The sequence below is a fragment of the Ursus americanus genome, chromosome 14, assembly GCF_024610735.1.
Source record: "Ursus americanus isolate L20-20 chromosome 14, mUrsAme1.1.p, whole genome shotgun sequence".
NCBI classification, from domain to species: domain Eukaryota; kingdom Metazoa; phylum Chordata; class Mammalia; order Carnivora; family Ursidae; genus Ursus; species Ursus americanus.
In genome coordinates, this window is record NC_142140.1 from 4,515,841 (window position 1) to 4,532,224 (window position 16,384).

The following is a 16,384-nucleotide window of genomic DNA, read 5'->3' on the forward strand; positions in this document are numbered from 1 at the left end:
TGGGATGAGACCGGGCTGGCAGAGGGGTAGGTGACAGAGCTGAAGGTTCGGACACATTTTGGTTACTGTAACTACCAGCTGTATGACCTCAGGAGTGTCACTTGGCCTCCCTCTTGCTGATCTCACCCTGAGTAGAACTAAGGCCTTATACACCCCAAGGTCAAGGTGGGCTCCGATAATTATGGCCGCAACAGCAGGAATACCACAGCTACTATTTGAGGAGTACTTGCTACTTGCCAGTGCTGTTCTAAGTACCTTCCATGCATTCCAGGGCCCCATTCAGTGCTTACATCATCCCCATGAGGTGGGCACGATTATCCCCATTTTACAGATGTGGACACTGAGGACCAGAGAAGTTGAGTACCTTTCCTGAAAACACCCAGCCAGGAAGCGGCTGTCAGCTTCTGGGCCAGGGCTCACACTCAATTCCTACAGGGGTCGGGCTGCCACCAGAGGGCTTGGAGCAGCTGTGTTAGGGAGCCTGAGCCTGAGGCGTGGGGTGAACGAAAGCAGTTCTGTGGAGCCAGAGTCCCAAGGAGAAGGGAGAATGGGGAGATGGGGGCTAGGCTGTGCTGAGGAGTCTGTTTTCTTCCAGGAGTGATGGAAGATGGGGGCTGGGGGGCGCATTCTGGTCTGATCATGCTCTGGACGTTGCCCTCAGCTGCTGTGCGAGAACAGTTCGGGGAGGGGTACAGTGTAGCAGCAGGGAGACCTGGGAGGAGGCTGCTGTGGATGCCTAGGCAAGAGCTGTCAGGGCTCCCCCTCCACCGGTGGTGGTTGCCATGGCGACGGGGAGATGTGGGTGGATGCCAGGAATGTACAGGAGGCAGAAGCCAAGGGGCTTTCTGCAGTGGGCTTTTAGGGGCTTGGGGCTGGTTGGACACCCCAGAGTGGCTTGGAGTAAGTCCCTTGAGAGGGAGGTGGGATGCCTGCACCTGGATCTGGCCTCGTCGAGGCATGAGTGAGTCTTGGGTGAGGCCACGGACCATGACCTGGCAGGAGGGAGCCAGAGGTGGGACTGCTGGCTGTGTGTTCTCGAAGGGTGCGTGGGCCTGTGTTTGTGGCAGGCGTGGATAAGACAGGTGGCATGACAGAAGAACCCACCCCTGGATGCACTTGGGGTGAGGAGCGGGGACACGCCCATGATGCCAGATGCCTGACAGGCCCCAGTTCTGCCCCATTCGTGTCCCATCCCACATCCCGGCTCAGCCACGGGCCTTGGGAAGACGGGGTCCTGAGCGGGAGAGGGGACTGGAGGTTTCCCCTTGCGGGAAACCAGAGCCCAGAGCAGAGGGTCTCAGGGAGCTTGTTGCTACGCCCATCCCAGCACTTCTGCGGGGTTCTCTGAGCGCCTGCCTGGCCAGTGGGTTTCGGGGCACAGAGGGCAGAGCCGGGACTCTCAGGGTAGCCACAGGGAAGCAGACCCCTGCTCCTGGTGTCCTTGTGGGGAAGAACTTCGTCATTCCCAGCTGCCTGTGTGAGCAGAAGCCGGCCACCTCCCCCCTCCTCCTGGCTGACCTTGTGAAGTGCCTTGCAGCCCCGAGATCCAAGGAGAGCCTGAAAGGGCGGAACCGACCCTCTTGGTGAGGAGGTTCAGGGGTCATTCCCTGAAAAACATCTTCACTAGGAGGGACTTGAGTCCCACATCCTCCAATTATGCTCCCATCCAGCCGGCCCACAATGGGCCGCTCAGATAACCATCGGGGGCTGCACAAATTAATGCTGGAACAATGCTGGCCGCTGGGGCTATTTTTACAGTAGCCATACGCCTGGCCGAACCCCCACGTCGCCTCGAGGGAGCAGGGCAAAGAAAGGCTGTGCGGATGCCGCCGCCAGTCTGCACTCCGGGAGACAGAGGAAGGTCTCAGCGAGCGCCCGGCGGCTCCAGGAAGCCTTTTCTTGGTCTGCTTATGGCCAGATAGCGAAACAATTGGGGTCCCCCACCCCGAGCCAGGGAGAGGAAGGAGGCGTGGGGGAAATGGGGATTCTGTTGTGCTTTTGTGCCTCTGCCCCTCAGAGCCAGGCCCCTGTGGGCCCGGCCGTGGGGGCCAGGCCTGAGCGTCCTCTCTCTGCGCACCCCAGGTCCGCAGGCGGACCTCACCTCGCCCTGCCCAGACTGCCACCTGTGCCGGGAAGGCGCGGAGGCTGAGACACCGCTGGCATCACAGAGCTGGGAGGTGGCCGGGCTGGGGTTTGTCCTTAGCAGCAGCTGCTCGCACGCCCCACCCCGGGGACCATCTAGGCATCCATGCTGCTCTGGCACTCCAGGTTCTGGGCACAGCAGTAGATAAGACAGGTCCCTGTCCCCACGGAGCCTCTGTTCTTGTCCGGGGAGACTGGTAACAAGGAAGCAAGGACTCGAACAAGACATGGTTGGTGGTGCTAAGCACTGATAAGGCGGACTCAGATCCCCACCGGAGACGGCGTATGAGCCGGGGTGCGAGCTGGCCCGGGTGTGCTCATGTGATGGGGCTGCCTCTGCTCCAGCCGATGGTTCCCGTAAGGAGTGTGAACCCAGTGTGGCCCGATGCCCTTCGCATGTTTGGAGACAACCTAGAAATCTCCACTTTTCTCTGTTAGTTCAGTGTCGGCCACCAGTTTGAATCCTGAAGACAAGCAGGCCCCCAGGCGATTTGGCCATGAGCTGGTCACCTTTGCTTTCAACTTTTTATTCTGCAGATAAACTGAGGCTCAGAGAGGGGTGGGTAAGCCCACTAGCTCTGGCTCCCCCAGCTCAGCTATCTTCCATGGCCCTCCACCATGTGGGGGTAAAGCCTCAAAGGCACCCTCTCCCCCTGGGCTGGGACTCACGGTGCCCTTGCCCTCAAGACCAAGGTGGGGGAGGGCAGTTAGGACTCAGGGACCTGAGAAGTAGAGAAAGGAGATGTTCTGCCCTGGCTGGTGGCAGCCTTCCTCTAGAATGGGAACCAAGTAGGGGTGGGCTAAGGGTGATCTGAACAGCTCCTGGGGTCTCGGAGACTTGACCTCCTCTGGGGCCTTCCATTGCTGAACGCAGCAGGGAGTCAGAGCAAGGGAGCCTGGATGGTACAGGGGTTAGAGCAAGCCAGAGAGTGGCTAGAGAGGGATGGACGATGGGAGATGCACCTGCTTTCTTCGTCATCCTCACAGTGCAGAGATGTGACTGGTTAGTGAATTGCAAATATATTTCATAAATATCCGTTTTCCATACTTTGGTGGAAACCTCCTTTTGAAATATTGTTCCCATTCCAGCCTGAAACCCCATTCCTCATTCATTTATGTTTCTCCATCCTTCAAGAGCTCGGAACGACCATCACCTATGGCCAGGCTCCGTGCTGAGTCTTGAATGAAACGGGAGCCATCATTTTCTTGGCAAATGTGAGATGCAGAGACAGTCTCTGCCCCCGGCTAGAAAATGCAGGCGGGCTGTTACTGGGAAGTTACCTTCAAGTTGCCCGGGTGTGTCGTGCTTCGTAGAGATGACGCCAGGGTGGGGGGGTGGCTTCATGCTTCTCGGCCCGCAGGTGTAGAAAGAGGTATGACGTGGGGAGATGACAGGCACGGGGTCCCTGTGCTGCTGTTGAACAGGTGCCTGGGGGACAGAATCTGTCAGTTCCTGAACCTCGAGGTCCCTGATCTCTAGAGGGGTCCGAATCCCTCGGTGTTGTCAGAGCAGTGGACAGATGGGGGATGGCAGGCCCCTTGCCACAGGCCTGGGCAGGTCAGAGCCCGCCAGCCCATGGGTGAGAAAAGAGATATGCCGAGGACGAGCACCCATCCCGTACTGAGCACACGCTGGCTTCTGTTTTGTCCCTCACAGAAAGCGAGGAGGACATGGCCACCAAGGAGAAGCTGCAGTGTCTGAAAGACTTTCACAAAGACATCCTGAAGCCATCCCCTGGGAAGAGCCCAGGCACGCGGCCTGAAGATGAGGCCGAGGGGAAGCCCCCTCAGAGGGAGAAGTGGTCCAGCAAGATCGACTTTGTGCTCTCCGTGGCTGGCGGCTTTGTCGGCTTGGGCAACGTCTGGCGTTTCCCGTACCTCTGCTACAAAAATGGTGGCGGTAAGCCTGGGCTGGGCAGAGAGTGGCCGTCAGGGACAGGGAAGGACCAGGCTGTGGGGCCCTCTCCCTCTCCATGCCCCACTTTCCAGGCCCCCACCTGGACCTCTGCGTGCCCACCCCATCCCACCTGACATCAGAGGCAAGACATGAGCATGACGGAGAGTCAGGTGACGTTCTCCCAGGGTCTTAACGTGCAGCCTCGGGCAGGTCCCCGACTCTCTCTGACCCTCCGGTTATTCCCCTCGGAAGAGAGGCAGTGAGGCCAGGCCCGTGTGTCCCACAGATTCCCCCAGACTCATGGGCCTTAGCTTCGGTTTTTTCTAACTTAATCCATAGGCACTTCAAACGCAAGCTTCATTTCCCCGATAAGTGGAAAACCAGTATCATTTGCCACGATAGAAAGGTATCTAGGAAAAAAAAATACAGTGAAGATATTATTAGGTCTGCTCTCCTTGTACTGAGATATGATTGGCCTACGGCGTGTATAGTGGAAGGCGTGCGGACGGCGGACGGGGCTGAGACAGGCGCGTCTGCTAAGGGATCACCGCGGTTCGGTGACCGCCGTCGCCTCGCACAGCTGTAACCGTTTCTGTTGTGATGAGAACTTGAGATGGACTCTCCCAGCAGTTTCCAGACGCGTAGTAGAGTGCTGGCAACTACAGTCACCATGCCGTAGGTCTCCCCCCCAGAACTTCTGCCTTGAAGTTTGCCTCTTTTTGACCACCTTTGAAGATCATTTTTAAAAATGTAAGGCCTCTGTCTGGGTGTTTGGTTACTTGGTTGGTCTGGGTTTTGGGGTTTGGGTTTTTGGGTTTTTTTTGTTTTTTACACCTGCTGAGGGCTCTGAGCTGGAATCCTCTCTTGCTGGAGGTGTCAGAGTCCGGCAGCACGTGACAGAGACCCTGTCCCTGGTGCAGGAAGGGCTCGAAGAGCCCTGGGCAGGGAGGAATGGCTCAGCTCCCGCGACAGCCACAGTCAGAGGCTTGTACAGCAGCAGATGGCATGCCGCGGCTGCCCGAGTTTGGAGAACCACCTTTTGGGAAATTCCGCCTTAGAGCCTGGTTTCTTAACCTTTTGTAGGTCTCAGGCGCCTTTGGGACTCTGATGAGTGCCCTGGACGCTCCCCAGAGCAAAGCACATAGCCATAGACCCACAGTTTCAAAGGGTTTATGGACCCGCTTGAGCCATTAGTGGACACAAGGTAGGAACCCTCGCCCCGGCTCTCTGCCCTCACTCCTCCCCTGGCTCCCACCCCCAGCTGGAGATGCCCACCTCTTGCTTCTCATCACTGCACCCTTCCTCGCTAGTCCTTCTTAGCTGCCTGCCCTGGATGGGCCTGGGGAAGGACGAGTGAAGGCTTCAATGAGGAGGTCATATTTGGCCAGACGGATGTGGGGAAGGCAGGCAGGTAGTTGGCACAGTGTAAGCAAAGGCTCAGAGGCTTAAATAAGCACCTGGTGCGTGTGAAGGAGGTGAGAAGGCACACTGGAGAGGTGATGTCAGCTGCACAGGTGGGCAAGGCCTGGAGAATTTTCAGCCAGGTCCAAGAGTCTGGCCTCTATCCCTCACATCCCTCACTCATTCTTTTGGATTTCATTGGCCGGGAAGGCTCGCGAGTGGCCCTCATGACAGCCACAGCCTGACCTCACCCCACTGTGCTCTCTCTGCAGGTGCATTTCTCATACCATATTTTATTTTCCTGTTTGGCGGCGGCCTGCCTGTGTTTTTCCTAGAGGTAATCATAGGCCAGTACACCTCTGAAGGGGGCATCACCTGCTGGGAAAAGATCTGCCCCTTGTTCTCCGGTGAGTATGGGACAAAGGTCACCTGGGGCCTGGTGTTCATCGGTTCAGCACATTTTTATTGAGCACCTGCTATTCGCCAGGTACATTGGAGCCTCATGCAGGTCCCCTTGGCACTGTGCCTGACCCAGGGGAGCAGTGGGTACATTATTCCCGTGATGCTGCTGCCCACAGTAGCTGCCCAGTGCGTCCTGGCTGTCCCCACCTCCCTGGGTGGTTGAAGGATTGATGAGCCGGCGGCGGTGTAGGGCAGAAGATGAGCTCTCAGAACCGGGAGGCTGTATGGTTTCAAGTCCCACTTCCTCGTCTCGCTCAGACTCTTGTGACTTTGGGATAGTCACTTAATCTGTTTGGGCCTCAGGTTCCTTATCCATAAAATGGAAATAGTGTGCTTACTTGCTGGGGTCTCTATGAGGACAAAATGACGCAGCTATGTGAACGTGCTTTGTAGACATAGTAAGCTCCAAATTAATGGTAGCTTTATTCTTACTGTAACATTTAATCCTGTGCCTGATACCCAGTATGCGCCCATAAAGTCATCACTGTCACGATTATAATTGGCAGGGGTGGGAGGAAGTGGGAGTCTGTTCATTCGTTCATCTATGTAAATCTATCCATCCGTCCGTCCAGTCACCTTTCTTCCGTCAGTCAGTGGTTAGACCAGCGGCCCGTCCACTCATTTATCCATCTGTCCATCTCCCTAACCTTCCAACCAACCACCATCCGTGCACCCATTAACGAATGGGATATCCGTCCATCAGTCCGACACCATCCATTCAGCTGTCTTGCCAGCCAGCCAGCCCGCCCGCCCTTCATCCAGCTACCCATCTGTGTGCGTAGCCACCGTTCGCTGAGCTGCCCCTCCTCTGTACACCCTTCCATTCGTCCGGCTTATCAGACCATCCACCCCTCCACCCACCCCCCACCCCTCCGGTCATCCACTCATCCTACACATATTTGCTGGTCCTCGTTGAAGAGCCCTTCCTCCCGGCCCCAGGCCTGGGATACTGGGGTTGAGTCTGTGCCGTGGCGGCTCTGGCCTCCCTCCTGACGCTCATCTCGCCTGCCCGCGCCCGCAGGCATCGGCTACGCCTCCATCGTGATCGTGTCCCTCCTGAACATCTACTACGTCATCATCCTGGCCTGGGCCACGTACTACCTGTTCCAGTCCTTCCAGTCGGAGCTGCCCTGGGCGCACTGCAACCACAGCTGGAACACGCCCCAGTGTATGGAAGACACTATGCGCAAGAACAAGAGCCTGTGGCTCACCCTCAGCGCCAACAACTTCACCTCGCCCGTCACCGAGTTCTGGGAGTAAGGCAGCCTCGCAGGAGGGGGCAGGGAGGACGCGGGCGGGGCAGAGAGGGCGGCCTGCTGCCTCATCTTCTCCCCAGGGATGTGGCTGTCACTCTCTCTCGGAGGGGCGGGGGGAGGAGGGTGCGGATTTGGAGATAAATCCATGCCTTTGGTCTCAGACAGGCCTGGAACCGAATCCCACTTCTCCTGTTTTACTGGCTGTTTGACCTTCGGCAAGTCACTGCCCCTTTCTGAGCCTCAGTTTCTTTAACTGTCAAATGAGGGGAATGAATCGTTCCTACACCCGTACGCGGGTGTATGTACTTCTGTTGTCTGAAAATGATACAGTTTTCTTAATGTATTTTAGAAAAAATATAGTTAGCGCGTCCAACCTGTTATTGCAGAGAGAAAAAGGCATATACGAGGCTGACGTAGTTACTCAAGTGAAAAGGTGAGTCAATAGAGTGAAAAATATGTATCAGTTAGCTTTTGCTGTGTAACAATTGCCCCCAGACTTGGTGGCTTTCAACAACAACCGCTTACTTGGCTCATGGTTCTGCTGATTGGTAGTCTGGGCTGAGCTTGGCTGAGCGGTTCTTTCCGTCTTTGGGGGGCTCCCCCGTGGGTAGGTCAGCTGTAGGACGTCAGGATAGCTCTTCTGGAGATAAGTTGGCTGTTGGCTGGGGTGCTGGGGCAACCGGTCCATATGGGCCCATCACCCAGCAGGCCAGCCCGGGCTTGTTCACAGGCGGCTCAGCATTCCACAAGACCACGGATGGGGGGGCCCGTGCAGAGGTCCTTTTCAAGCCTCTGTCGGCATCATTTCCTTCATGTCCCATCAGCCAAAGAAAGCCACGGACTAACCCAGATCCAGGAGGTGGGGGGAGAGGCTCTGTCTCTTCAGGAGAGGAGTGGCGAACTGTGGGTCTTTCTACGATGTCGTCAGCAGCTACAAGATAGACGTAGGACAGGCATGAGAAAGGCAGAACGTGGAGGCCTGAAGTTTGGGTAACTCTTAGCTGGCATACGGGGGAGACCTTTGAACACGGTGCTTGGAGGCCAGTCACGAAGTGCTCGTGCGTCACTTTCCCTGCTCTTCACGGGCTATGAAACCTGGGCTTCGGCCCCCGGGTGCGGCCCCATGAGCCTGGAGATGACTGAAATGAGGCCTCGTCTGGAGGCTGAGAGCCAGGGGCAGGAGAGAGAGTTAAGGGTGGGGGTGGTCCCTTTGGGTCAGCTTTGCAGCTTCCAGGGGTCTTCCCACCTCTGAGAACCCAGCCAGGATCGGACCCACAGGAGAAGGGGTGGCCTGCTGGCCTGTCCCAGCCATGCCTGAGGGCTGGGAAATTGTGGGCAAGCAAGGGTCAGGTGGCCCTCAGTCAGGGGGTCCCTTTCCCTGTCAGGACACGCAAGCCTGCGGTCGATGCTCACAGGTCCCTAGGCCTACTTGGCCAGGGGCTCGCTCTGTGTGTGTACATATTTTCCACTTGCAGACAAAGAGCACGGTACAAGCACATTCATCACCCCCTCCATGCCACACCCTCTGGAGAGCTGAGTTTACAGACAAAGAAATGCGGGCCCTTCATTCTTCTCACTTGAATGGGGCCTGAAACCACAGCCCTGTCTGTCCTAGGCTGTTCCTGGCGCAGCCTGACCACCCACGGCCCACCCCACCCAGGACACTGGCACTCAACTAGCCACTTGGGTGCCTGCTGGGGCCTCACCGCCTCGGGCCTGGGTTGGTTGTCTGAGTTTGAACCCTCTGTCCGTCACTGCTGGCTCAGGCGGCTGCTATTGCCCCTCTGGGCCTCGATGGCTTCACCTGTGCTTGGGGAGATCCCAGCACTGCCCTCCCAGGGTGGTGGGGCTGCGCATGGGAGGCCCTGAGAAGCTGCGTGAGAAATGTGGGCCATTATTATTAATTTGGTGCCCTCACACAGGATCAAACTGCCCTCCAGGGGCGTTTGGAACACAAGTGATCTGACCTTCAGAGGGACTAGGAGTGCCCCCTTCTCAAATGCCCGGATCCTCCCCTTCTGCCCCCGCCATTGCAAAGGGGCTGTCCTTCTGGCTCATGTCTACTCTCAGAGGCCTGAGGGCTCTTGGGAAGGAGCTCCCATGAACCGTGAGGTCTTCAGGGGTCCGGTCTATCCCCATGCCTTCTCACCCGCCTGTGCCCTACACTCAGCTCTCCTGGGGGTTCTCGGGCTCCTGCCTTCCAGAATCCCCATTCTGAGCACCCAAGCTGCCCTTCCTGGCCTGGAAGCCGTGAAGACAGGATTTATCTTTGGAAATGCCCTGGGCCTGCAGGCGGCTTCCCAGGGCCCACAGGGTCCGGATGGACTTTCTCAGCCCACAGAGGGCTGGCCGCCTGCCTGGTGCTCACCTCCCACTCCAGTCTTCAGGCCACCTGAACATCCACAAATAACGTGCCCTCTTTCTGGAACCCTGGGGAGGACTGGAGTCCACAGAGGAGGAGCCTGGAACTCACGCTTAGTTGAGACCAGGCCCGCCACCTGCATGAGCAGGGGCTGAGGCCAGGAGTGGGGCTGGGGGCTTCAGTGCGGTGCAGCCCTGGGCCAGGCCCTACCTATGAGTGAGAAGGGCCCAGTTCCCAGCCTTCCAGAGCCTTCCCTTTTCCTGCACAAGAAAGAGGGGAAAGGAAAGAGAACTAATTTGGAGCATCGTGCCAGGGACTTGCCCCTCTCGTTGGCATTTCACCTTGGCAGAGGCCCTTCAAGCAGGGAAGTACTTGGGGATCCTCCCGAACTCCTGCCCACCTCAAATCTCACATCCAGTTTCCAGATGCTCTGGGCTCTCCCTTTCAAGTACACCCAGAGTCTGACTTGTCTCCCCCCTTGCACTCCCCCCACCCTCCATGGGACCGCCAGCATCACTTCCCCAGACCCCAGCACTGGACTCTCCTGTCCCCGCCTTACCCTTGCAGCTCTTATTCAGCCGTCAATCCAAACACGGCATTTCTCAGCTCAGAACCCTCTTGTGGCTTTTCCCATACTGTGGTCTCCCTCAGCCAGAGAGGATTAAGTGAGTGTTTCAGCACAGTGAATGCTCACTGGATGCTGATTCTTCCTACTAATTCCATGTCTGCATCCACTTATCTGTAGCCTGGAGCAGCAAGTTAACTACCCCTCTCTGGCCTAGTTTCCTCATCTGCAAATGGAAGGGCCATATGAGCTGCGCTTTGAGGCACCAATAGGAGCTCACTAGGCTGAAAAGGAGAGCAAAAAGACATTCTGGGTAGAAGGAACAGCCCATGCAGAGGCACGGCATTCTGAACACATGTGTTCGGGAACCGTAAGTCATATGAGTTTGGCCAGAGCATAGGACACATGGGGCCAGGAGAAGGTTTGAGCCTTAAATGTTAGCCTGGTAAGTTTGAGCTTTGTTCTCTAGGAGGGGAAACCATGGAAGGTGTATGACAAGAAGAAGGACATGATTGAATCTACTCAAGGAAAACACTAGTGGGAGAGAGACTAGGTCATATATTAAGCACCAACTGTATACAGGGCCTCAGAAGGTTCAGCCATCCGTGGGTCTGGGTTCCCTTTGGGGTGAAACAGCTTATATGATTTCCCCCCAAAATAGCCACTGGCCCTACAGTGACTAGCTCTGGGGTTTCCATTAGGAAAGGCTCGCCGGGACGGTATTGAGGTGTCAGTGACTGGTTCCAGGTTAGGCTGCAGAGCAGTGAGGATGCTCTCAAAAGGCTGGTCTCCACGACCCTCGAGCCAAAGCCCAGCCCCAGCCCAGCCGTTGTTTCTCTCCACTTCTCTCACCTGCGGTAGACATGTGGGTTCCCGAGGTGCACCGATGCCCAGCGGCTGTCTGGGAGCTCCCTGGGAATCAAGATGACAAGGCACTGTGCAAGCTGAGACTTCCTTATGCCCCTGGACAGGGAAGGAATTTGCTATCATCCCTGCCAGCCACCCTCCCCCTCTTTCGTTTTCCTAGGGGCGAGGGGAGCATGGGTGATGCTCCTGTCCCTTAGAGCAGTGAAACTGCCTGTGGCCCCCACGCATCCCAGCTGCATGACCTCAGGGCAGTCACCTCACCTCTCTAAACCTTGAGAATAGCATGTTTCCAACACCTCATGGTCTGGCTCGATTTAAAGAGCTAGGACAGGGCTTCCAGTCATGGCTCGTTGGGCATGACAGTGAGGACCAGAGAGGTTAAGTGACTTGCCCAAGGTTAAACAAGCAGCTAGATAGAACAGAGCTCCCGGCCCTCACCTCCAACACTGGCGTCTGTGTCCCCGCCAGCTGCAAGTCCACAGTCACCGGTAACATTGTGCTGTGTGCGTGTGACCTACTCTCGGGTCGCAGGGGGTCTTCTCTTGGCGTGGACCACCCCACGCCCACCCCATCTGCAACGCTAAAGCACCATTGTCAGCAGGAGCTGGTGAGATGTCCTCTTCCAGAGCCCCGTGAAAGCCACCAGGGCCCCAAGACAGTCATTTCAGGCTGGCTTTATAATTTGACTCGGAGCTGCTCTGTGGTGGAAAACAGAGCTTCTGCCCCCGGTTAACCTCATCCTGCTGGTCCCTGCTCTGGGGTCCTCGCTCTGTCCCGAGGGTCCTGCTTCACCCCAGCCCTGGAAGACAGGCGGGGCCAGATCTGGCCAAATGCCCTCCATCAGGCCGGAGCCATGCCTTCCTCCCTGGTTCCTCCCGAGCCCCCCGGGAGCTCAGCACGTATCATTAGACTTTATTAGAATCAAAGAAATGAGTCATATTTGCAAACAAGCCGTACTCAGCCAATCTTCCCCTGCAGCTGTCGGAAGGAGGAGGCGGTGGAGAAAGCCTTGTGTGGCCCCATGCTCAGGGCGGACGGGCTCTTTTATAATTGTTGCCTCCGCCAGTCTCCAGGGAAGAGCCATGGCCAATAAATGGCTGGCCCGCAGTCAAAAGGAAACGATTTGGCCCACTCGGAGGACGTATTTACATCTCTGAGTGCCGGCTGGACGGCAGCGGGGCGGCCGACTCACAACAGACGTCCAGGCGATTCTTTTTTGGATCCCACCCTGGAATGAATCATTACTATTCTTGGAGAGGAATGCAGCTCACCTCTGGGTCTCCTCCCTCTGTATGAGCGATGCGGGGAAGCCTGGGATTCTGGGGGCCCTCGTGAAGGGCAGCATAGGACCAGGCACATGGGTGGCTGGGCCCCAGGGCAGCATCAGAAAACGGATCCAGGCCCGGGGTTGATTTTTATCTGGGTCATTCAGGCGAATTCCCGAACCTCTCTGAGCCTCAGTTTCCCCATCAACCAAATGGGTATAATTAGTTTACTCAGTTAATGTCTGTTGAACACCTGCTCTGTGCCAGGCACTGTTCTGGATCTAGCAGCGATCAGACCCCCCCCCGCCTCCATGGAGATGCCGTTCTAGTAAGACACAGACATTAACCAGATAACACAAATACCATTGTACTATAAAAGCGATAAGTGATGAAAAGTAAAGCCAGGGCAGGGGAAGCAGAGTGACCAGGGGTATTTTTCATACAATGGCCAGGAGAGGCTGCCCCAGTGAAGCAGCATTTGAACAGAGACCTGAAATGACGCAGAGGCGGTTGGCATGTCATGTAACAAGTGACTGGTGAAACAACCTGTTCAAAGGTCCTGAGGCAGGAATGTGCTCAATCTATTCAGAGATCATACCAGAAGACACTGTGGCTGAAGGGGCCATATGGGGATGAGGTTCAAGATGGGGCCAGCATATATAAACTTGTCTTGGACATGCCCCATTTATACACCTGTGGTCCCAGTGTCATTATTAATAGGTCTGAATGATAAAGAGTATTTGGTCACCTTATTCAGGAAGGCCATAAGGGATGGGGCTGGTTAGGAAGGTCTTTTAGGTAGGTAGGTGGGAGCCATGGGAGGATGTGGAACAGAGGAGTGGTGTGACCCGACTTGGACCTGGACAGATTCTCTCTTGACGAGAACAGACCTGGGGGGAGGGTGACCGTGGAGGCAGGAAGACAAGTGGGGAGGCTGCTGAAAAAGCCCTGGGAAGCAGTGGGGGTCCAGACAGGAGCGATGGCAGTCCCAGGGCCATGTGGCTGGATTTGGGGTCCCATGCAGTCTCCTGGGGTGGTTAGGAGACCGCTGAGGGGCAGTGCACCACGGCTGTCCCTCTAGGGTACAGCACTCTACAGTTTACTGAGCCCTCTCACGCACCACCACGGGAAGGCCCAGCACATCCCTGTCAGCTGCTCTGTGGCCGAGGCCGTGCGGGTCCCACACGGGAGGGACTTACGGAGGGTCCTTCACGCAGGGTCCCTTCAAAAAGGGATTCGAAGGGCCGGACATGCTCTCCAGCCTCCATGGCTACCCAAAGCTATCTTTGGAAAGGATGTCGGTCACTTTGGCCCCGAGCCCACGTTGGGCTCTGTTTTGACAACCCCTGACTGATGAGCCACATTCATTCCATTCCTAGAACGTCTGCTCGGCCCATTACAAACATTTGCAAGACTTTTAAATAATTTTTATAAAGGTGCTATTAAAAACATTGAATCATTCATCTAAAAACATCAAACATTCACAGAGAAAAACATTCAAGTAGAAAAAATGATTCCCAAGGCCAAGTGCGCTCCCCTCCCCCGCGTCCCCACCACCAGGTCCCCCTCCCCACAGGCAGCGACTGACTGCAACCGGCGTCTTGTGTGTCCTGCCAGAAATAGTGTGCGCGCATTCAAGCACAAATGTACATCCACCCCCTTCCCTTTTTAACACAATAGGGAGCAGGCCACGGCGCGGTTCACCTTGCTTTGTTCACTTATTTTATCTCCAGGATACGGTTTCTTATCTGCACACGGGAGCTATCCCGCCGTCTCGCGGCCGTGCTGCATTCCACTGTGTCTTCCCTGTGCTGCTGAGCCCCTATTGCTGGCCATTTGGGTGGTTTCCAATCTTGTGCTCCTACAGACGGTGCTGTGATGAATAGCTTGGGGTGGACCCCGTCGCCGGCCACACATGCAAGAGTAATTACGGGAGAGAGGCTCGGGAATGGAATATCGCTGGGTCAAAGAGAACATGCCTTAAGAGTGTCACCCGGAGATGTCATGAGCTCCTCCAAGGAGATAGCTACCAGCAGTGGAGACTCAGTTTCCCCATTGTGGCTTCCCTAGCTGGTCAGCTGCCCGGAGCCAGCCTGCCGTCTGTCACGGGCACCGCTGATTTACCCAGCCGGGGAGTAGGGGAAGGCTGAAAGGGTGTCCGTGAACCGACTGGGCTTGGTGTGGTCAGATTCTGAGCTCTGGGGTTTCAAGCTTCTTGGGCGACTTGTCCTGAGGAGAAAAGAAAAGGCTGGGCACCTCCTTGGCATTAGCTGAGCACCTACTGTGTGCCTGCCCATGAGATCCTTGTCCTCGGGCTGCCTGGAGGCTGGTAGGCAAGAGAGACTTCTCACCCGAAGGTGACATTAGGTGTGAGCAGATGGCCGGGGAGATGGGCAGGGACCCCAGTCGGTTGTCCGTGGAGCAGCAGGAAGGGCTTCTCCGGCAGCACAGGACAGTGCGGCTGGCACAGCAGCGGGCACAAAGGTGTGGAGGTGGGAAAGCACTGTCTCTCCCTGACGCTGCCCATTCACAAGGAAGCCTTGGGCTGCTGCCCAGCATGCCCTGGGCCTTCATTGAAGGCGCCGAGCTCTGGAGGCTGCACAGGGAAGCGCTTTTTGTTCTAAAGCGGCTGCAGCCGCCAGATCCACGTGCTTGGCAGGGCCCCAGCCGGGATGCGGTTGGCTGACGGCCTGCCCGTGGGGATGCCTCCTGGCTGGAGGCTTCAGGGGACCCTGGCCCAAAGCAGGGGACTGGGCAGATTCTTTTTCAAGTTTCGGCTCTATTCTGTCTGCTTATCAGAGGAGCACTGGGGGGGAGTCCACAGAGTCCACAGTCTTGGGTGTAGGGTGGCAGCTCTGCCCCCCACTGGCTGTGTGTGTGTGGACAGTTGAATCTTCCATGCCTCGGTTTTCCCCATCTGTAGAATGGGGCAGATGACCGCTAGTCCTTGGATCAGATGAGATAAATTGGCAAGGCCTTGTGGATGTTCTGAGCACACACTGTCAGAGGTGTGTCCGAGCGGAGCCCCTTGATGTCTAGGTTCGCACCAAAAAAAGACAGGAACGCTGTCCTTTTTAAGGTGAATGGAAATATTTCATGACTTGGCTCAGGGTGCTGTGTAAACTCGCCAGTCACCTCAGTTGAGTCCTTGGTTCTTTCACTCCTCGGGTATCTATTGAGGCCCTACCATGTGCCATGTGCCGGGAGCGTGGCGGTGGCCCAAAGAAAGGCCTCGCTTGGATGCCACTTGAGATGGGGATGTCGGATTTATTCAAGGTCCTCATGTCGAAGCTTCTGTGGGGAAAAAAAAGGAAAAGCAATGAAGTGTCCTTGCCCAGCGGGCATTCCGAGTCCCAGAGCCCTGACTGCGACTGGCTGGGAGCTAGGGAATGGTCTGGAATGCATTCCTAGGCAGCAGTCTGGGGGCAGGAGCTGTTTCTGTGTTTTACAGATGAGGAAAAAACTGGGGCACAAAGTCACACCCCCGTCTCTGCTGCTTCTGCTGGAGTGTGGCCTTGAAACCAGGAGCTAACTTTGGTGAGAAGGAATCCCGGCTTTTCTCTGGGGAGTACAGGCTGCCCGTCTCCCGTGGTCAGCAGCCTGGGGAGTCAGGGGACGGGACCCCGATGGAGTCGGGGGCAGGGCTGATGTCCCTGTGCTTGCCGTGCCTGCCCTTGGTCACTGCTGCAGCGTCACAGTTCTGGGACAGTGGGGACAGTTTCTTGGCATTGCTTTTGTGGCTCTGGCTGCCGCACCCTGTGGCTGTGCTGCCCCCACCCCCCCGCCCCCGACTTCAGATGGCGGCGGCCCTCAGGGATGAGTCTGCGAGTAGGAGCTCATACGTGTCTTCTGCAGGTCAGCCAGGTTCTCGGACTCCAAAGACCCAGCCTCTGCTGTGTGATGCTGGGCAGGTTGGTGATTGCCCCGTGCCGATGAGCCTTCAGACTGTCTGCCTGCCTCCTCCCGGGACCTTCACAGCCCTGCAGAGAGTTGGGCGGAGGCCAGCACTGCTTAGGTGCTGGGAGCTGCTCTGGGCATCTTGAGGCCAGGGCGGAAACAAGTCCTGAGGTTTACCCAGCACCCCAGACCTCGTAGTTAGTACTTTGTGTGGGTTTTCTCTTCATAGTGATCCCTCTAAAGAGGTGGGCGGGTGCCCTGTGGCCACGT

At 56.6% G+C, this 16,384-nt stretch overlaps 1 protein-coding gene across 3 annotated transcripts in view; it reads left to right on the forward strand.

The window, feature by feature from the left end:
- The window catches only part of SLC6A6 (solute carrier family 6 member 6), an 82,799-nt gene that overhangs the window by 36,622 nt on the left and 29,793 nt on the right, over positions 1 to 16,384 (forward strand). For all 3 annotated transcript variants that reach the window (XM_045812402.2, XM_045812401.2, XM_045812400.2), the window contains 3 exons: positions 3,800 to 4,042; positions 5,713 to 5,847; positions 6,924 to 7,158. In XM_045812402.2, the coding sequence (XP_045668358.1) occupies positions 3,814 to 4,042; positions 5,713 to 5,847; positions 6,924 to 7,158 (599 nt within the window). In that variant the 5' untranslated portion in view covers positions 3,800 to 3,813. The remainder of the gene's footprint in view (positions 1 to 3,799; positions 4,043 to 5,712; positions 5,848 to 6,923; positions 7,159 to 16,384) is intronic.